At 38.0% G+C, this 23,105-nt stretch overlaps 2 protein-coding genes across 3 annotated transcripts; both read left to right on the forward strand.

Moving 5' to 3' along the window:
• Positions 1-993: 993 nt before the first annotated feature.
• Positions 994-11,851, forward strand: ASG1 (ATP-dependent DNA helicase). Of its 2 annotated transcripts, none has more exons than XM_089374151.1 (6): positions 994-1,435; positions 3,968-4,237; positions 4,428-4,601; positions 4,682-4,788; positions 10,264-10,637; positions 10,824-11,851. In XM_089374151.1, exons 1-6 carry the CDS (start codon positions 1,262-1,264, stop codon positions 11,531-11,533), a joined length of 1,809 nt encoding a protein of 602 aa, XP_089230277.1. In that variant the 5' UTR covers positions 994-1,261; the 3' UTR covers positions 11,534-11,851. The 2 variants fall into 2 exon arrangements, with proteins under 2 accessions (XP_089230277.1, XP_089230278.1); XM_089374152.1 differs by having other exon boundaries at positions 1,002-1,435; positions 3,971-4,237.
• Positions 11,852-21,348: 9,497 nt separating this feature from the next.
• On the forward strand, positions 21,349-21,975 carry LOC149242057 (uncharacterized). Its single transcript, XM_089370750.1, has one exon. It carries the CDS (start codon positions 21,349-21,351, stop codon positions 21,973-21,975), a length of 627 nt encoding a protein of 208 aa, XP_089226876.1.
• Positions 21,976-23,105: the final 1,130 nt, after the last annotated feature.

The raw sequence follows: 23,105 nt of genomic DNA on the forward strand, positions 1-23,105 counted from the left end.
CTATGATGTAGATTTTGTATTACAATATTATGGGTATGTCTCATATTTAATATTTTTTTTCATCGTTTAATAAAAAATTGTGATTAAATTTATTCATGATTATTAAATGATTTTTTTAACTGTAAAGTTGACTTTAACTCTGAAATTTAAATTATAATTATTTTTCCTACTTACATTAGTATTTTAAATATATTACATTAATATTCTAAATATGTTGAGATTCATTAGCAATCAACATAAATTATATATCTAATAATTATCTTTCTTATTTACATTTATATTGATTTGAAATAATTTCGGAAAAAATCACATAATAGATTCAAGTCAATGCATTTCGAACGAACCAACGAGTGTCCTTCAACATTTATATTCTAAATCTTCTTTAACCATTTAATTTACAAGACTAAACTAATATAATATATAATTACAATTTAATATCTTACATATACTTTTATTTTAATTTTTTAAAATTAAAGTAATGAATCATGCTCTCCCATCCCCAAGAAAAACAAAAACAAAATATATACCTGATTTTATTTTAACATATTTTTAAAATTTTTAATGACACCGACAACTCATGAACCTCGGTAAGTAATTTCGCTGAGTTTCAATATTCCAAAATACAACTCAATAGTGCTGCGAGATGCAGCTCCTCGAAGAAGGCGGCGACAACAACAAGTTGCAGCCAAATTCAGACAATATATTGGATATCAATTGGATAAAGAAGTCTATTCAATCTAAAAGTACCTATGAATTCCAACCCTTGATTTGATATTTGATATGACAAACAAACCCTAGGAGAGAGAATGCAAAGGGTAATTGAACACCATGACCCCGGAAAAACCAGAAAAGCATGAAAGAAATTGGAAAGAAAGGGAAATTGGAAAGAAAGGGCACCATTTTTCAATGGGGTGATGACATACCTATCCATACATAGTATGTTTATGGTATTGGATGATCTCCATCCCATACATTGACTTGCAAAGACCTGTACGCCCGCATAGTGGGGGATTTCCCCATGTGGGTCGGCGCGATTCACTATAATTACCCTCAACCTTAGGGAACTCTTAGGGACATCTAGACGCGGGTTTCTATCCATTTCTCGTTTATTGCTCGTTTTCCTGTGATTCTAACATTTCAAAGGCTTCAGTATTGGCACTCTCCCCGCCACTGATAGGCCTTGGACTAATAATAATTTCTGTTACTGCGAATTGGGTTTCGATTCGTTTATTGGTTTTGTCCTCAAGAGGGCCGTGCATCGATGGTTCAGTTCGTGAACAGCAAGAGCCCGCAGACCACTGTGGTCTCATCCGCTTTGCAGACAGCAGAGACTCTAAGTCCATCCGATGTTAAAATGGAGAATGTTGATGCCGCAGATCAAGCAGTGCAGCCTTCAAGATCAAAGAGAGCCAAATTTGCAGTGCCATGTCAGCAGGTATTGACTTACCTAATCTACACTTCCTAAACAAAAAAATAGAAAGGAAAAAAAGAGAGGATAAAACATTATATTGGGGATAAACAATCCCTTCATTTTTAGGAAATCTGAGATTTGGGTGATGAGTTGGATGTGTGATTTTCAATGTATATTCTGTTGTCGGCGTGTTCGTTCACTGTTGAGGTCGAATGATATGTGTTTCAAAGTGATGAGGCTTGTTGGTGTACAGAGAGTTTGCAGGATCATAGAAATATTTAATTTAAAACATAATTTTTATTTGCTTGTTTGATTATTGGTCTAGGTGATTTTGGCCGAATAGATAACTGGGCAACGCAACAGAAAAAAAATATGTTCTTTTGCTATGCAGTCATTTGGGGCATGTTACTAGAAGCACTTCCAACAAAAGGCCAAAAAAATACTTTTGTCATGCCAATATGGTTTCTTTGGATTGGAGCTAGCCTTTGTTATTAGCAGTAAGAAACAGGGTTCTGCATCTCCTAAAGAGGATCGCTTGGAAATGTTTATTATGTTTTTAAAAGCCCTCTATGCTGTGCAGACCTTTGGGTCATGTTTCTCGAAGTGCTTCTAACGGAAGGAAAAAAATGCATTCTGTCATGCCAATATGGTTTCTTTGGATTGGGGTTAGCCTCTGTAGTCTAGTAGTAAGAAGCAGGACTGCATCTCCTAAAGAGCATCGCTTGGAAATGTTTCTTATGTTTTTAAAAGCCTCTTCTTGAGTGTTTCATATCAAGGATTTCCCAACGGGATTTGAAGAGTGCTGCAAGTCACCAAGTCTGTTATAAGTGAAACTCTAAATGGTTAAATCACGAAAATTGAAAATTCGTATATGCGCAGTCCGCAGCAAGAACGTGGGTGCCTTAATAAGTGTTGTAGTTATGTTTGAGCCTTGAGTTTTGTCGGCTCAAAATAAAAAACAAATGCTTAACAAAATGCTGATCCTATCCCCATTGTTAGTTTGCCAGTTGATGCAATTTGTCCAATGTTATATTGAATATAGCAGCAGCATACCTGTCAAAGCCCAAGTCATTATTTATTATTGCTTGTTATATTGATGTCTCATTGTTGGGCAGGAAATGTGGAAACACATATAAGGCTTATAGGTTTAGGTGTATTTGCTGCTACACCAAAAAGGCGCAGGCATTAGTAAACTTTCAAACCATGATCATTACCTTCTTTTTGAGTGGTCCCAAGGTGGATCCCAGAGTGGCGGTTAGTCCGCATGATTGATTCCCAACGAGGTGAGTGTCTGGAATTAGTACGCGGGAATGAGTGTCTGGGATTAGTCCGCATGATTGATTCCCAATGAGGTGAGTGTGAAAATCCAACACCCTCCCTTAAATGCAAATAGGGGAATCGAACCTAGGCCAAGGCTCTAATACCATGTTAGGTTTTCCGTTACACCAAAATCCTGCATACATTAGTAAACTTCCAAACCATTATCGTTACCTTTTTGAGTGGTCCGAGGGTGGATCCCAGAGTGGCGGTGTATTTTCCACTGTCATGCTCTTAGGTTTTCCGCTACACCAAAATGGTGCAGGCATTAGTAAACTTTCAAACCATGATCATTACCTTTTTGAGTGGTCCCAAGGTGGATCCCAGAGTGGCGGTTAGTCTGCGTGATTGATTCCCAACGAGGTGAGTGTCTGGGATTAGTCCGCGTGATTGATTCCCAATGAGGTGAGTGTGAAAATCCAATTCCCAACGAGGTGAGTGTGAAAATCCAACACATGCAACATTCATGAAAAATAATCTTTCGGTTAATACCAGCTGATTAGGCAAGGCGAACAAGTTACCAAATAGAAATTCCTGGATCTTTAAGGATCTTCATTTTACACAAGTGACTCCAGAGGTTCACTGTTAATAGTGTACTCTAAAAAACACTTCTTTAGGGGTCTGAAGTATTCACTGTTCACTTCTTAAATGGGAGAGGTGAGGACGAACATTTCAGACTGTTGTGTATGGTTCTTTCTTCTGCTATAATGTAGCAGTCCATAAAAAGGAAAATTTTTAGTCTATACTGGCAGACTAGTTTGGAGTTGAGGCAATCCAATCACTTCTAATCCTTGGCCTCAATGATGTGCACTCTAGACTAAACCTGGGTTTTTCTTTGTTAAGAGTACCATTCTAAAAATTGTTAGGTTTTTGCAGTCTATCTTTTATTTATTGGGATGGTAAAAACAATTCCTTGGCTTCAAAGATGTTCACTCTAGACTCTACCTAGTTATTTCTTTGTTAAGAGTGTTATTCTCAAAAATGTTCTCTAGGTTTCTGCAGTCTGCCTTTTATTTATTAGGATGGAAAAAACATTGGTTTGAAACCATGTATTTACTTTCTTCTTTTGCGTGATTCTCTTGCGGTGGACTTGAATTAGCATGTAGCTAACGTCTCTCGCGTTGCACTATGCTTTTGAAATTCTGCTGTACTTGGTTGGTGTATTGTATGTTTTGGCTATCTTGCAACCATTTGTGACTATTCTTGAATGGAAATCCGTCATTTCATACTGTGTTGTAGCAGCAGTGGAGTGTTGGACCAAGCTCAGGACATCTTCAATCAGCTCATGTCAATCCATTGGATGAACCAAGCCCACTGGGTTTAACACTGAGAAAAACACCTTCCTTGCTAGATCTTATTCAAGTGAAGCTTTCTCAAGGGGATCCTGCATTTTCAGGTCAAGCTGCAGGCAGAAGGAGGGACGGAGGGTCTTCAGCAGCACAAAACAATCCTGACAAGCTGAAAGCCTCCAATTTCCCAGTCTCTATTTTGAGGATTGGCACTTGGGAGGTAAGCAGATACAGTTGTAAATTCATATTTAAGCATTGCCTTCGCAATCAGGATGTAAGGTGAAAGAAGCTAAATAGCAACATCTGGTGTGCATCCAAGAGTTTCCTGGTGCTGTTTTTTGATACAGTTTCTATTTTATCATCTTAAATGAACTAATGACTGAATAGTTCAACGTATTTGTCTCTACTAGTGTATATCGAGATATGAAGGTGACTTGGTTGCCAAATGCTACTTTGCAAAACATAAACTAGTATGGGAGGTCTTGGATGGTGGCCTCAAGAGCAAGATAGAGATTCAATGGTCCGATATCACAGCTCTGAAGGCAAGCTATCTGGAGGATGAGCCTGGCACCTTAGATATTGAGGTAAAAAGGAAAATCATATGGAAGGAAGCTAAGGTCAACCGTTTTCACCCTTGTATTGATTTTACTATTGTATGTTCCAGGTGTCAAGGCCACCACTGTTCTTCAGGGAAACTAATCCTCAGCCAAGAAAGCATACTTTATGGCAGGCTACTTCTGACTTTACAGGAGGACAGGCCACCATATGCAGGTTAGTAAATATAGTTAAATTCTTGTATTCTTCACTTGGAAAAGTTTAAAACAAAAAGAACCAGTCTGTGCTTTTAAAGATTATCCTCACCACTTGAATCGTAATTATCACTGTACTCTATCTGGTAAATACCATTCTTTTATTTTGAAGTGCTATCTGATAATTGATTCATTCTTAATTGATCTTTGGGGTGTTTGCTATTTCAAATTACAATTGTTAATTTTTTCTGCCCCTTTTAGTTTTGTTTACAAGTGGGATCAATGAAAATAATTACATAAGATGCAATTGTGAGAGAATATTTCGGTAAATCTACATGTTGTACACGATATAATTCATTAGATATACGTGAGTACAAAAATGTGGAAGGTGGAGTGTTACGTGAGATTTACAGACATCGATTATAGTGGTAGGTGATTTACAATTATATATTAGAATATGAGTTACAAATATAAAATATAAAATCCTAGTGGGATTCAAGTTGGATGGATTGGAGCAGAAATTGAGGGTTGTGCAACAACAACCACTAGTTACAATGTAGGAGCCGCAAGTTTGGAATAGGACTGCAATTTTGTGGCAAAAATTAGTGTTAAGCGATGGACTGCAATTACTGTACCATGATTGTGTGAAATACAAAACACGAAGAAGGATTGCAAAAAAGTGAGAGAATTCTCCACAAATAAGTGCAATGCATTAGCTACTCACAAAGGAGTGAGTAAGGCTTACTAGTTTTGAACCATTCATGAATGACGGAAATTCATTGTGGGAACTTTGGATGAGGGTTTTAAACAACCTTAAGAGACAAATATGAGAAACTTTAAGGAGACTTTGACTGGGAGTGCAAAATCCAAAGACTGAATTTAAGGAATTCTGAGGTGGCAGGTAGAAGAGAGTGACCCAAAATGGAAAACTTATATATTTGAAAAGCCATGGGCTGAACTGTTGCTCTTTATTGTAGGAGAGATTTGTGTTCAGGGGATGAGCTAGGATACCCCTTGAATCCACAGTCGAAATCTTTATGTGCAAAAAGAAAAAGAGAATTTCTAGGTGGAGATAAAAACCTTGAGATGGACAATAGAGTGGATGAGACTTGATTCTATGGAGGCTCTGAAGCCGAAAGAAGAACCAACATCAAAGTTCAAAGAGGATTTGACTTATTTGTGCACAAGTGAATGACAATGCAAACATTCACATAAGAGTGAATGTGAGAAAATATTGCCACAGCTGTACACATATGTTGTACAATCTATATTTCCTATAAGATATATAGAGTACAGAATTGTGGTAGGTGATGTAGGCGAAGATTTAAGTGGAGGTAGGTGGAGTGTTAGATGAGGTTTACAGATATAAAATATGCTGGTAGGTAGAGTCATAGTAGCAAGATTTGAGTACTAATGGGTTCAAATACGATTCTTAATCAAAATTTCTCAGTAAGGCACCAATACAGAAGTAGAAATCTTTATATATATGAAAACATTATTTTATTTCAAAATTGAGAAAATTTAAAAATAAGAATATACATAAGCCATTTAAAGTGTAATTTAACATTCATTCTTCATTGAAAACTTGAAACACATCCCTTGTTCAAGTTACTCTATGCATAAATCCTCCCATCACGGATTTATATAGGTACCTCCTTTCAGAAGCTTTAGGTTAGATGGCGGGAGGGCAGGGGGTGCATTAGGCTTCTCCTGTAGGAAAAAAATTAAAATGGAGGTCCATCGGAACTTATCAGAACTTAATCTTCTTATCAGAATGTATACTAATGCATAAATTCTAAATTGCAGATCGCTGTCTTAGTCCTGGCCATGAATACGTGTATCTGGCTATCATTCTTTGATTGCATGCTTCAGCCATCCATTTCTACTTTCAATCCTATACTCTCGAGTCTCAACTATCAGTGTTAAGGTTTCTGTAACAGACCATTCAATAGACTAAATTCTAAAACGAGCCTGCAAACTCTTTGAAAATAATCATTGAAAAAGCTCAAAGTATTGTTTTTTTAACAGAATTCAAAGAAGCCCTGAAAAATGCGAAGGACAATGGTATCGAGGTTAGTTAAGTTTTTGGCTTAAAATATTAATCTAACCCATCATACCTAACCATTTAAGTTTTAACCTCAATTAACTCTAGCACTCAAAAGCCATAAAACCAAGACTTATGCTTAAGAAGCATGAGCTGATGTACATGGAAGAATCAACTGATGATCAAAATATAAGCAGACACCAACCATACCATATCTATATTGTATGGAAAATTTGCCAAATTCTGTTGCCGATTTTTTTGCAGGAAAGGCCAATATGGCCGAATCTTGCTGCTATGGGTAGAGTGTTAGGTAAGATTTATTGTTATCTCCTAGAATAGGAGTTACAAAATATAAAATATGAAGTGTTAGATGAGTTATCAATTTTTACCAGTCGCTTATGAAGAGTTTTCTTTTTCAAAGAAAACCTTGTGGGACCCCCCTGATTTCCTCAGAATATCCAGATGGAAGTTGGCTTAACCACCGGACACCATAGTGGCTGGTAAACCCAAGGAACTCAACTGAATTTCAATGTGTGACCTCCTTGTTGGAAACATGCCTTGGATGGACGGTTCCATTGATTGATCCAACTCTTGGGCCTTGGGGATATCTCCTGCAAAGAGTTGATGTTTATACTATATACAAATATTACACGTATTTGATTAAGTCAACCATGACCAAGACTCATCACTCTGTGATTTCCTTTTATATACGTCTCACCCTTCAGAATTTGGACTCTGGTTTTATTTCAACTTTTGCACTATTCTGTATAAATATGACCTTGAGAAAGTTGCTTACGGTTTATAATTTTTTTGATGGAAATTGAATTTTCTCTTTACCTGTATGTCAGGTATGGCAGTTGTGATGATCTTTTTCATGCAATATGTGGCTTGTATCTTTTATACTTTGTAATATGTCATTTTCTTTGAGAGCAAGGGGATGGGTGTACAGCTAGCTTTTTACATGTCTGTAGCTTTCTACCTGTTTTCTAAATTAGAAAATGTTTACCTTTATCTCAGCCGTTTTCTGGTTAAAATGTGCGTTATATATCATTAATCTGCAAAGATGCAGTGCATCTTACGATCTTATATTATAGAGTCACAGGAGAGTAACAGGTGTTTCTCCTCCCAATATTGGTGAGAAGGGCCAACTTGTCTTCTCTGGCTCTCTTTGATACAACCCTTCTCTGAATATGCCTCTTCTAGCCTGATTATATATTTATAACTTAATTTGATCTATAAGTAGACAATTCATCAAAATCAAGAATAGCTGTATCTTAATTGAATGTTCCCTAGCAACACCTTTTCCTCTGGAAGAAGGAGACCCCTGATGATATCCCTTATATTTTTTCCTTCTTGTCTAATCTTCCACTTGTCTTCAAAGGTGACCCCTTTGCAGTAGAGGAGGGCAACGAAATATCTGGGGTACTCAACCATTCCTAGAATTTGCAGGCTCTTCTATGTTCCCACAAGACATTACTAACTGGCAAATCACACAGATGTTGTTGAGAGCTAGCCAGCCAAGTGCCTTCGACTGGGAAGATGAATGGGTTATCCAGGTATAATTGTACCTATGTGTTTACCTGATCTCTTTGTCCTTAACGGCCCTTCTTTTCTGTTAAGCCTATTAGTAAGTGAGACAATGAGAAGCAAGGCCGAGTCTGAAGATAAAGCTCCTTGGATTGCTGTCTAAAATTGACTTCCCATAGAAACATTTCCTGCTCTTCCAGATGGGTTTTAAACTTTTAAAACCTGTAATGCCATTGGAACAAAGAGGTGTCTAGGATGATTCGACAGAGTCCAGAAGGCCTGTTTATTGGCTACTGGTTATATTCGTGCTCAGGTAACTGATCTTGAAAGCAGCCAGAATTTTCATCACACAAATCCCCCTTCTGTGAAAGCCTTTCCATTGCTTTTTCCTGAATAGGAAGGGATAAGGCCAATCTGTTCTATTTCTGTACAAGACATCCTAATATATTTTGCAGCCAGATCCCATCCATGTCTGCAATCCTTAGTCCCAAAATATCTTTGGCTACCACTTGTTAGGCTTGCTAAATCCTCGTAGCACACTGAAACATGAAATTTTTTTAAATGGACCTGGCCTTTTAAAGGCTGCTGCTACACCTGACAATATCACAACAATACTTTGCTGATCACAATTTATCAAGCATACTTGGAATTCTTGAACATCTGGGCTTTGAGGAATGATTTGTGACATTTTTCAATGTCTAGACATCTTTTCTGAAGATTAGCCTGAAATTTGTAAGCAAAGTACCTTGAATTAAAGAAGCCAATAGTACTAAGGTTTTGTTAAAATTCTTTAGCACATGGTAACAGTCCTAGTATGATTTCTAGCTTAACTAATTAGAAAACTTGAAAACTAAAATCTTTATCAAACATGCAATCTGAAATCTACTAGATACTGAAATACGTGTCACTGAAGAAAGCAAAAGCAAGTACACAGATTTGAAACTCAAATCACATCACTGTTTATTGCTCCTTGAAACAGGAAATAACTGAAAATTTCAAACACTACTATTAACTTCCTAATATTAACTTCTCCTAATGAATCTGGAAACATGCACAACAGTGTCTCAACTGTGGTCTTTACTCCAAATCATAGTGCACCTTACTTGCATGGATAGACAAGCCAATTAAAGTCTGGTTCTACTGAAGATGATCTGAGATATGCAAACATGCTTCCTTAGCTGAGGTGGAGAGTCAATAACTAGGGTAGTGCTCCTTTTAACTGTACATACAAAAACTAAATAAGGCAAAGCTAAATCTGAATTTGTAAATTGGAAAAAGCATTTTAACTGGAAATTGACTGAGGATGGTGCATGCATGATTTTGGCATGCATGTGTCCTCTGTATCTCTTTCTTCCACAAATGGTCCTGTGCACTCACCACTGCTGTACAGAATCCATGCTGGAGTATCTGCCACTGTACCTTCTCTGCATGCATGCACCCTGATCTCTCTGTTCGCTGCTGCTGGCTGGATACTTTCTGAGGTGCTACAAAATCCAAATGCTTTTTGAGGCAGATGGTGTAGATAGTTTAGCATACAAGCATTTCACATATTAAATTTCCTAGATAAGATTTTACCCTTGCCAAGGCAAGAAAAGTGCGAAGTCTCCGTACTTGCAATACACCTTGGTTATTATTATGCTATATCTATAAAACCCTAGATATTGTTGAGCGGTTTTCCTAAAATACTGTCCATCTGTTTAATATGTTGTTAATGATTTAACACTAATTTGGGACTTTTGTGGTCTGGTAAGCAAGTCTATCATCAGTAGATATAGCCGAGCCATAATATGAAGGGTAAATATAATAAATTAATCATGCATTATATATAAGATATTATTGTTCAAACTGAAAAGAAAAATTAATTATTGCTTGATTATCCAATTCCATTACAAAACTAACATTCATTTTGGTTTCAATGCATTATAGGAGACACTTCCTACAGTGTCCTCACGGGCTGCTGAACAGGCATTATGAAAAGCTTATACAATGTGACCCTCGGTTAAACTTGCTTAGTAAGAAAGGTTTCCTCAGCGAGGCTTCTCCGCTTTTTGATTCTAAAAGTGCAGTGTTTCAAGACCAGGATGAGCAGTCCAGCTATGCGAAAGCACAAGAAAATGGGTCTCATGTTTTCACGCAGTTTAATCATTTGAAGGAGGAGTATCTGGCACCCTTCTCATGTTTCCCAGATGGAGCACCACCAGTGGCTCAGACACTGGTTCCAAAATTTGAACCACTCGATTCTGAAGTCAGTACAGTTACAGTTAAGGCTACACCTCATGAAACACCTTCACCTAGTTCAGGTATGTGACATGGTCTATAAAGGCTAGTTACTGGTATTCATCAGTTGATATGAATTAGTGAAATGTTTCTTATTATTGTAAGAAAATAAATTTAGGATATTGCTTAAAAGAACTCGATTTGCTTTCCATGTTCAAAAGTTGTATTTTTCTTTGAATTAAAACTAGTGACATTTTGTTTAACATCAGTAATGGACTCGCAAACTATTGAAGATAATGGCAACAGTGATAGTGATGAGGTGAACATGAAAGGTGCCACACAGTGGGAGCAGATGCGATTATTGGAACCTTCTGATGTCTCAGTGCACGAAGAATCTGAGTTAGCATTCTCAACATCTATGAGTACCTTGGCAAATCAGATAGGCTTATGTTTTCAAGAGCAGATACGTTCTTGCAACTCTGTTTATACAGGGGAAAACAACTTGTCTTCACACAAAAGGATTCTTGATGAAATTGCTCAACATTTACTTGGTGATTCTATGCTATCAGCATCGTTTGATGAGCAATCAATCATTGCAAGAGTTAACTCCATGTGCTCTCTCCTTCAAAAAGATGTTTCTAGCATGACTGCTTCAGAGACGAGTCCTGGAAAAGTTGACAATGAGTCAGTGACAGGTTATGAGGCTAAAAATTCCCTTGGAGAAGATGATGAATTAAGGCATGAGATAAACAATGAAAGCAGCAATGCATTTTCAAGGAAGTGTGACCGTGTTCCTTTTCAGTTAGTTGAAAATAGTGCCATGGACTCTAAGCAGAGAACTATTACTCCCAGAAAAGAGTCATCTGGAGATTTGCTACTCCATCTTCCTCGCATTGCGTCTCTTCCTCAGTTTTTTGTTCATGCTTCAGATGAGCTGGCTATGAGGAATGATCCAACAGGCACAGTTGGAGGCAACTGACTGAGATGACATTTGTTTTGATGGACTACCATGACTACTAACTCCATCCTGTGGTTGGAATGCGAAGTTTTCTTGCTTCTTGGATTCAAAGATTTCCAGCATCCTAAATCATGAGTTGAAAAAAGTCACTTCAGTCATGACCCTTTTCCAAAATTTGTTGGTTTCCAATTAATTGCCAATGTTGATCAACATATGTGCAATGGAACAGTCTTTGGAATGTCAGTTGATGTACTTGTATGTATTTTCTTTTGATTGTATATTTGTACATTGCCACTTCTGAGTACATTTAAGTTAATAAAATGACAGGTCTGTAAAAAATCTGATTCCACCATTTCTCCTGGACATGCTCGATTCACTGAGAATGGACCTGGGGCTATGAAAATTTCCTCTCCTTATTGTGATCTTTGTTAGTGTAATTCCTTGCGAGTGCAGCTTTGGCTGTGCAGTCTATAAACAGAAAGAGTATTTGCAAGTGGAGATAAGCATACTCTCGTGCACTGGCTAATGAATCACCTGTTAACAACGACATACAGTATCCATTTGACTAAAAAAGTTCTTGATTCCTTTTGAATAATAGTCGCTTTGGCTGTCAGCTTTCTATCTAAAGTTTTCCAACTTGTAATGCACAGTATGTTATAAATTTTTTGGCTTAGTGAACATATGGCCTATATAAGGCTTGTTAAGTGATGTATACTATTGAAACTTGTAATATGGACTACTGATTGCATTTTATTGATTCAGCCACATGGTTTTTATCTTGTGTTAAGATTGTGTTAAGAAACAGTACAGGAGTGGATTGGTCTCATATAGACCTGCATGACAAGTTTTGCAAAAGTGCAAAGCATTCATGAAAATGTTAGCCTTCGATTTTAAGAACAGTGCTGAAATGACGGCTTTCAAAAAAGAAATTTGATATTGCAGTTTCGCCTTCATGGGCTGATATTTGACACTGATTCAGCTCGTACAATTGAATTCTCATTTGTGATATTTCACTGCTTAAATATAAAATTGTCATAAGTTTTGGTAAGGTGGTGGGTGCAGATGTCAGAGCAGCAAATTTTCAGAATGGGAAAATTGAGGTGCTCATCAAAGGTTGGGGTTTCAAAAATATAATATATGCATACGAAAAGCATACAGGAATGTAAAATGTTCAGTTGCATGAGTCTGAAATTGGTCGATATTTGCTTTTTCCTATGGGCCAGTTCTTGCTTCCTTGCTCTCTCCTATCATGTATATAATAGTTGACTGCACTCAAGCTATAATCAATATGAAACTCAAATATTGCAGCTATAGCTTTGAAGAGCATAAAGTTAATGGAACATAAAGTTACTAGAACTTCTGATCTACATGGCCTTTATACTTGAACGTAAAGTAACTAGAAATGTGCATGATGAAGTATTGAAGTCGGAGCAATGAAAAATTTGGTGATTTTTTTTTTTTTTCTCTTGTTATATTACTTTTCTTTTGTCTTCATTTTAACAGAACAATTGGGCTATTGCCCAGAAATGTTGTATTACATGTTTATGTGCTCACACAATTATTTGCTGCATCGGTGGGCTGTTCAGGTTGTTGAGGCTTTCACCCTGTTGTTTTAGTGCTGCTTACACTTAATTGCTCGGTCTCGGTGGCGCTCACTATTAAGTTGCCACCAGGATTGAACTTGGGCTATTTGTTATGACAAATATTTAGATTTGTTGTTTCACCAAGGTTTATATTTGCACATACAATTAAGAATAATTATCATTTATATGTTATAATGATAAACTTGGAAGGAGCTTGAACTTTTTTAAATGATAACAATGGTTCAACTTGAAAGAGCTATTTTAAAAATGCTATAACGATTAACTTGAAAGAGCGTCAACAATATGGAATACTTTTTGTAATTAAATTCTGGACTCCTTTGCATTTGGCTTTCTTTGGAGTTTTCAGGCACTGGTTTTTGACTCTCCGATGCGGTTAAGATATACCTGCAATTCTAATCCTGATTTTGAGCTATTGATTTGAAGATGTAATTGGCTTTTTGTGGCTTGAGAAGTCTAAATTGCTCAGTGTAATAAAACACAGTTCACTGACATAAGCATGTTCTAAATGGATTTCTTTTATGATGAGAAAAATCATCAATTTACCTCTATAGGTTGTGAAGAGGGGTTGAGGAAGGGATCAATATATTTGAGGATCGTAGTTTATTATCATCATTAAAATTAGGTGATTTGTTAAAAAATTTATATAATAAAGCTCAACCAAACTAAATTTGCATGGTTTAATTATTTTTTTTTTTTTTTTTATATATATATACTTTTTGCATTAGACATCTGAGGTGCCACAATCATATAGTTTTTATATTTGCTCTAATATATTATTGAACACTTGTTCATGTATTTTCCAATAGCATAAATAAAAACGTAATTGGGAATCCGTCTATTAATTAATGAAAATCATACAATACAACGTAATTGGGAATGCGTCTATTAATTAATGAAAATCATACAATACAGAAATTTCATGGTCCATGCATATTCAATTCTACACCAAGGTTTAATTGATAATAAAATCTTATAGCTTATGTATAATTATTATTTGAATATGAATTATTTAATTAATTTATTTTTAAGTAATTTTTGCTTATAAAATTGAAGAAGAAATACTTGTTCCCCTTCACAAAAGAACATTCTAGTCAATGTTGGTTCACTTATTGTTGCATTATATTTTGAGCCACGATCAAATTAGACGTGTGTTAAAAATCTCTTTTTTGGTGTGTAGTGCTTTATCCACTTCATGGACCTTGGAGGTGCTTAACATAGGAAGTAACTGATAAGGGGTTTTGACAATATATTTCTTGATAGGGGTCATTTTTAGAGTGCTATAAGTGGTATTGTTTTGCCATTTTGCAAAGGGAGACCATTGTGCCCATTGGTGTGGCTTTTTAGAAGCGAAGCATTGTAAAGAGGTTTCTAAGCACTTGTTAGTTGTTTCATTTGACCATCTATTTAGGGATGATATATAATGCTTATACTCAATTGGGTACCCTGAAATTTAAACAACTAATAGAATTTGCTAGTGAATGCAAGGTCATGATCTGAGACATTTGAGCTAGGCATGCCATATAACATTAAAATCTAATCCTTGAAAACTTGGGCAACTAGGGAGGGAGTAAATGGGTTAGATAAGGACACAAATGAACATATTTGAAAATGCAATTAAATACCACCATGATCACTGGTTTGTTACCAACTCCTGGGAGTCCTATTATAAAATCCATAGGGAGGAGCAATTGTAATTGAAGGTGAACCTCCTCCGCAAGTGTGTCCACATTTATGGAATTGTGCAATTCCTACGAAGCCTTTTTTCACTAACTTCTCCATACGATAAGAGGTGATAATTTTATGGGATGTAGGTATAAGTGCCTTGAGGGTAAGTTTGTATCCCTCTTTAAGGAAGTTCATGCATATGCCATTGAAATGCATGATGACAAGTTTCATAATGTAATGATTCTGCCCCAAGAACTATATCACAATTGCCAATTTTAATAGTGAATTGAATTTATATAATAATTTTGTAACAACTTCCTTTGAGGAAGCAACTACTCATGATGAGTGCAAAGAAGCGATGCAAGATGAATATGATGCTCTAATGAAGAACGGGACATGCAAATTGGTGGATCCTCTGTTCAAAACCAAACTAATTGGCTACAAGTGAGTTATAAGAACAAGTACAAATCAAATATCTCACTTGACAAGAACAAAGTAAGGTTCGCGGAAAAAATATTTGCATAGAAAGGTGTTGGTTATCAAAAAAAATTTGCCCCACAAGAAAATGGGCCACCATTTAGACTCTCTTCGCTTGGCAATACAATATGGATGGAAAGTCCATCAAATGGATGTGAATACAACTTTTAGCTTGAATGGAGACCTAAAAGAGAATGTGTTCACGTCTCAACCAAAAGGTTTTGTTGTGAAGTGACAAGAACAAGTATGTAAACACAACAAATTATTATATGGCCTAAATCAAGCAACACCAACCTAGTATGAATAATTAAGTATGGCATGGAAACAAGGATGTGCCCACCTCCTTCTGAAAATTTTAGAAATAAGGTTGTATAACTTTTCTCCAACATGTTAAATTTGCGAAAACCATGTGACACAATAGTATTAGAAGGTGGCATGCCAATGCAAATTTTCCTTCTACTTTGAGGGATAAAGAACGAAATACCTATCTTGATACTGGATGTTACAATGGGAGTAGGTGTACCTCCAATGGGGACTCTAGATATAGGATGATTAGTATTCTCAATAGAGATATCAGAGGAAGGGAGATTGGGTCCCCCAACACCTTAAGTATTAGTGGTGTTATTCATGATCGACCTTTATTGAAGAGATTCAAATGTGAAACTAGATTTTTGTGTTGAAAGTCACAAATGTGTAGAAGTGAACTCTATGGGCCAGTAAGAAGTGGATTAATTTTTTTTGGAGTTGGATTAGGGATATCCTCAATTTCAAGTGGCCCGAAATCACAATAAGGAGGAGGGGGTGATGCCCTTCCATGTCTAGGTCTATCTAAATCCCTTAACAACCGGTCAGAGGTTAGTTCTCTTTGCACTTGTTCTTCCCTTGTGGCACTATTCAAGACAAAGTGTGTCTCTTCTTCTAACTCATTTAGATGTGGGTCAGTATCATTTGACCTTTACATGGTAGCAAGTGGCTCCAAAATTTTGGGAGTGATGCCTCAAATCCTTAAAGATTGGTAGAGTGATTAATATGTCACTTTGAACTAAAAGGCCAGTAAAAGCAAAAATCAATTAAATACTAGGCTTTCTACTCTTGAACCACAAATCAATCTAATGCAAAATTCCTAATAGGGAAATAATAAACACACTACTCTTCCAAAGAAAAGTCCAAGGTGATTAGGCCATGGAGCTTAATGAATGAAGAGCCATTCAACAGTTCTTCTCAAAATTGGTTTGAGATGATTAGGTTCCAAATCCAAATAATGAAGGTATAAGAGACAGTTTTGGTAACCCTCATGCAAAATTCAACTAAGGTGCAAGTGCCCTTGTGAATATGGGCACCATATAAAGGAGTCAAAATAGATGTTAGGCACTTGTCTCATGTATTGCAAGTACTTCCCACTTGTAGTCACCAATAACAAATCCTATAGAAAATCCACTAAGGTTACCATTTTGCAACATATAATTGAGTGGACAATTCCGGGTTAAGTTTTTATGTTTGGGAAATGAATGTAGAACTAAGTTTTATATTTGAAATCCTAGAGAAATGATATCACCTCAAGGACTTTCCACTTCAACTAAAGTTCTTGTATATGCATATCCCACTAAATAAAGAAGAGGGGATAGCCTCAATACTTTCTTAGCTTTAACCTCATGCTTGGCATGTGTGTAAGTCATGCTTTGCTAATGAATTTCATTGCTAATATTGGACTTTCAACACTCGCTAATGACTCGACTTTTTCTTTTACATCCTTGGAGAGTTTAATCTTCAACCTACACCAAGGGAAAATTTACAAAGTTGAGAGATTAGTTGGCTATTATAGGGACTGTATTGGAGGATAAGGAGTTGGTGTCCATTGCCTTGATTCAACTTACTCCATCTCAGAAGCCTTTTGTCCAAGGTATTTGTGCTCATGAGAAGATGATTTATTTTTCAAAGATTTTGGATAATCTTGTGTAGCAAGATACTAGGTTGGAGTCTTATGTAGTTTAGCGAGAGGAAGTAGAAGACCTAAACCTTGTTGGGAATATGGGATGGGAAGAACAAAATGATACAAGAATAGTAAGAAGGATTATTCAAGTATTGGAAATAAATATTTGAGTATGGTAAAATGTTTTAGGTGTCACCAATTGGGAAAATATGCTAGCTAGTGTTCAAAGAAAAATGAGGGGAAGGATAAGAGTAGCAAGTTGCAGTAAATGTAGCTACTGTAGTTGCAATGGATGAGGGATCATCCCTAAAGAGACAACCTTATCTATGGTCTCTTGTTTATTTTCTAACGTCGTTTCAAGTGTTGGATGCTATGTAGGTAGTGGGGCATCAAGACATATGACTTATGACATGAACAAGTTATGCTAGCATCCTATGAAAGGATTTGGTTCCATTTCTCTTCTAATGCCATCAAGTGTTATTCTTGTGCTAAATGATATTTTTGTTCCTAGTTTGAAGAAAAATATTATTTCAATTTCTTGTATTATGAAGCTTTGGTTTAGAGTCGCATTTGAAGAAATGCATTTCACTATTTATGATTATAGTCTAGCAAGTATTAGGATTTTGGCTAAAGGTGTGCTAAATGTTGGCCTTCAAATGTTGTTTGCTAATCCGATGGAACTCGTACATACCAACAAGAAGCCAGGTGAGACTTCTAGTTTTGAGGATGTGTGTAGGAGTATCCAAATATTCAATGATGGCTTGTATACCTACCAGGGGATATGCTAATCATATTGCATTAGTTACTTCCATTTGTGAGCCTTGAATATAGTTGTTTTGAGAAGGTTAGATTTGATGCTTGATTATGGAGAGTGATTTTTGGGTGACAGTTCCTTTCCAAGAGCCAATGATTGATTTTGAGACCAGAACACATTTAGATTTACAAATGGAAGTTTTGGTTGAATTGTAAAGGTAACAAACTAGTTTTGGTGTAAACACTTTCCTTGTAAAGAGAGTGCTAGTTTTTGAGGATACTCTAAAAGTGTTTACAACATGCTTGGGGGTGCTTTATGTGATGTGGGGCACATGGTGTATTGATTAGCCTTTGTTGTACCATGATGGACAAACACATTAGAATAGATTGATTGTGGATCAATATGATTTGTTATAATGCTTGTTTGGCAAACTTCCTTATGGTGTTGGAGACGTATGTGGCTTAGTGACTTCCTTAATGAGTGCACACATGGAGAAACCAATTACTTGCTTAAGTGGATGACACACTTTGGTAGAGAAACATTGGGAATCTTGGAGGAGGGTATCAAGCTATATATAACATGAGGGGACTCCACTTTTTGCATGAAGGATTGTACTTGAATTGAGGATGCTCGGGTTGAAGAGTGATCATGTACGTGTGGTAGACTCATAGGTACACATGGATTACTAGATTGAGTTGTAGCATTAGAGGCATCATAAGGAGGAGTGCTAGACCCTTCTTGAGGAGCATTTAACCTTGTATCCTTGCTTGCTAAATGTGCATGCCTTGGAGATTGACATGTGTAACCTTGATATATAAATGGATGAACTATAACATTAATGTCTCAGAAACATGGATCTTCTACATGAATGAAATTTGGTCTCCATTCTGGGAATTATGTAGATATCTGCATCTTCAAAATGGAATCCAAACTTAGTTTAATGGATTTATATTTCCACTAGCCAATACTAACACGTAAATTTCCCCCCTTTCTATCAATGCTAAAACAAAATAAACCTCGATTGCGTAATATGTAAATCGACAACAAATATCTAACTTGGTCAGTGAAGTTGAAATATCAACATGTACTTAACAAGTCATGTGGGAACAATCAACCCCTTCAGCACACACACACACACACATTATATGTCTTTGTGCTTATTATGCTTCCAATGGAAAGCCAAAGTCCATACCCATCGACACTCTCAAATGGTCTAACCAAATGGATTGTATTTTATTTTTTACTCACTCTAACTAGTTTTCAAGATTTTCAACAATTTAATAAATGAAAGGTTATGTTTCAATATTTTGATAACCATCACGACAAGTATTCTCCCTCACAACAATGCTTCCCTCAATATGGTTTTAAATGGAAAAAAGGAAGACAAATTATGTGAGAATAACTATTTATTTTAAATTATATATTCCAAAAATAACAAGGTTGTTAATGATCAGGATGGTGTGCCACAGCTCTGCCTATGCTTACCCTAGACGTAACTCCGACCACGATTAGCAACAGTCACCATAGCATTTTCTCCACAGTTACAACCCGCCGTTCCTCGCCTGCGTTTCCATTTGTTGACGTTAACGGTTACCATGGAGGATATGGAGCTTGATGCAGTAGATTACTCGCCAGATCCCTACTCAGAGCAAGCCGTTTTTTGCAACCCTAACCCTAAAACAACTCCCGTTTCCTCTACTCCATCCAGCTCGATTCCGGTGCCAGTTGTCTCCCTCCCTGGGCATAAGGACTCCTCTCTTCGCATTAGGTCCCTCTCCATCGACTCGCCAACTCTTGACTGCTCGCCGTTGTCTCCCGGCACCCTTAACCTGCTAGCTTCCTGTTTATCTCCTCTGTTCGAACCTGGGCCTCCTATGAAACTTTGTTTCTCTCAAAATCCATCCTCTTGCCTGTGCCTCGAACCTGATACAGCTGCACAGAATTAGAAGACCTCTGATCACCCTAGATCTAGCGAGAAAACACAGGGTACTTTTCCTCCATCTGGTTGCTTCGATACCCCGGTAATTCGAGTTAGGTCGACGGAGACTCATCCAGCATCATATAGGCCCTCGGATCCTTTACAGGATCACCCTACTATGCCAAGAACAAGTAAGAAGAAAACAAAGTGTGTCAAGGCATCCGGTAAGGATTACACCATCAAGTTCGGCGAAGGACTCACCATGGGGGAAGTTGCTGAAAAAGCAAGGAAAGTGCTGGTGGGTAGGGTTCGTGGAAGAACATACACAACAGAGCGATTGGGGTTATGGGTAAAAGAGATATGGGGACAAATCTTCATACAACTCCCGGAGGTTCAGATACTGCCTCGTGGGTGGTTTGAACTCCACTTCACACTTGAAGAATACACGAACTTGGCTCTGGCTCGATACTGGCATATCGAAATGGCTCCGGTACTACTCAAAAGATGGAGCCCTCTTTTCGATCTAGAAAGAGAGTAGATAGGAGCTGGACCACTTTGGGTACAGTTACCAGGCTTACCCCTCTAGTACTGGTCAGAAGAAGTGTTCGTAAGGATCAGGAATACCCTTGGCACCTTCCTGGACTATGAAAAATCCATCATACAGTCTAAAAATTGAACCCTAGCACGCATTCTGGTGCATCTAGACACCCGGGAAGGACTGGAAGAAAAAATTACACTGCAATGGCAAAATTTCACCAGGGTTTAGATCTTAGATTATGAGGGTGTGCCTTTTAGATGTCGAAGGTGCCACAAGGTTGGGCACTTGTTTAAGGAATGCCCTATGGTCTCGAAACCCCCGGAAGCAGCTGTGGGATAGGAAGCAGGCAATGAAAAGGGAACCTCGGACATCCCCAAGAAGCACTCCACGGCCGCTCCAGCTCCATCTCGGAAGGCGACTCCATCCAAGCCAGACTAGCACTCCTCAGGCAACCCTTCGGGCCCTCCATCTCCTCCTCTGACTCGAGCCAAGGCAGCTGCAGAAGCGGCTCGTTCAACGGGTATTCCTCTTCCCTCTTCCCTTGTTCTATCTTCTATTTATGCATTATCTGCACAACATATGCATAATGCATCGACACAGAATTGTTCCACCCCTCTTGCATCCATTTCCTATCCCCTTCTCCCTCACCATCTGGTTTACTCCACTACCTCCCCTATCACTCATCCAGAACACACCTCTTCCCCATCATCTCCACCCCCGACACCCCCTCATCCATATAACTTGCGATCTCGACCTCCCATTGGGGATACACACCAATCAATCTCTAGTCTTGGACTATCCCTCCCCACAACATCTATCAAACCTCTCCGGGGGCGCAAATCATACCTCTCGCATGCAATTCTTCGAGCGAGTGCTGAGGTGATATCGGGAAGGCAAACCTCATTAGATCGGGTACTTAGAGCTAAGAAAACCCTCGACATGGTTCCCCCATGAAATGCCTATCATTTAACTATAGGGGTTTGGCTAGCTCTCCCAAAAAACTAGCCCTTCGCAAACTTTTTACTGCTGACCCTGTTGATATTATCCTTCTTCAAGAAACCCTGGGGGAAGCTCACCACATCACTCGGGTTCTGCAGAGTATATGTCCGGGATGGGAATTCATTGCTCTAGACGCTGTAGGTCGATCTGGTGGTCTAGCCTTGGGATATAATCCCCGATCTATAAACCTTAAATCGGTTTGGGGAGGGAAGGGGTTCATTGGTATAGATTTTTTCTCTGCGGAGTTGGGCATGGAGCTCCGTGTCATGAATGTTTATGGGCCGTGTCAAGGACGAGAGGCTTTCTGGAATCAACTTCTTAATCTCTCCTTGACCTCACCAGACAACTTCATCTTGGGAGGGGACCTCAATTTTTCCATTGGATATAGTGAGTCTTGGGGATCATTGGCACAGATTGATCCACTCTCTGATATTATGGAAAATCTCCTCGAACAAGCTCACCTCATAGATATCCCTATGAACAGACCACTGCCTGCTTGGAGGAATAGAAGGGTTGGGGAGGTAGCCCTTGCCAGAAGGCTGGATCGTTTTGTCATAAAAAATCTGTTGATTCAGTGATTATCTCATTACAGGTAGTGGGTTGGATCCAGAGGCATCTCTGACCACTCGCCTATCTACCTGGAAATATCTGGTCCGCCTATCAAGCCCAAAGCCCCGTTCAAATTCAACTCATCTTGGCTACAGGATCCCTCATACAAAAATCTGGTTACTAATTACTGGTCACAAAACCCTCCTTCACAGGGACTCACTTGGGCTAAGGGTTTTTGTCAAAATCTTCTTCAGCTCAAAAAGCTAATGATCAAGTGGGTAAAGGAAAGACATCAAAGGGATACCCATACCCTCTCCACTGTGGAATCAACCTTGGTGGACCTTATGGATGACAAAAACAGTGGTTTATTAAGTGCTGAAGCCAAATTAAACCTGATAGAGATGGAAAATCAAAGAGCCAGAATTTTGAAGGAAAGAGAGGAAACCTGGAGACTCAAGTGTCATGCAATCTGGCTCAAAGCTGGGGATGAGAACACAAGGTATTTCCAAAATTTTTCCAAGGGAAGGAAAGCCTCCAATACTATCTAGCAAATGCCCACCCTGGATGGAGTTATTGCGAAAACTTTTAATCAACTATCATAGTTAGGCATCTCACACTTCCAACAACTATTCAAGGAGCCTCCGGTTACAATCCTTGTTGAGATCATACAAGTAGCAGGGCATTTCCCAAGATTTGTTGGTTCGGAAGAGGCAGTTGAGATTACTTCCCCTATCACCAGAGATGAACTTGAAGGGACTTTAAAATGGTTTCAGAAAGATAAAAACCTTGGACCGGATGGTTGGCCCATTGAATTCTATTTAGCCTTTTTTAACCTCATCGGGAATGATCTTCTCAATGTTGTTGAAGAGTGCATGACCTCTGGAAGATTGTATGAGGCTATCAACGCCACTTTTATTGCTCGCATTCTGAAATCTGATTCACCAACATCCTTTAATGCTTTCCGCCCCATCTTACTCTGCAATACCCTGTACAAAATCATTGCAAAGATCATAACGAATTGGCTTTGCCCCATACTCTCCCACCATATTTCCCCTGAGCAATTTGCCTTTCTCCAAAATAGGCAGATCCATAAGGCCATAGGTATAGCCCAGGAAGCCATTCATTCTATTAAATATAGGAATCTGAAAAGCATAATCCT

The sequence above is a fragment of the Pinus tabuliformis genome, chromosome 8, assembly GCF_031772625.1.
Source record: "Pinus tabuliformis cultivar Carrire ecotype Pingquan chromosome 8, CPIR1, whole genome shotgun sequence".
NCBI classification, from domain to species: Eukaryota; Viridiplantae; Streptophyta; class Pinopsida; order Pinales; family Pinaceae; genus Pinus; species Pinus tabuliformis.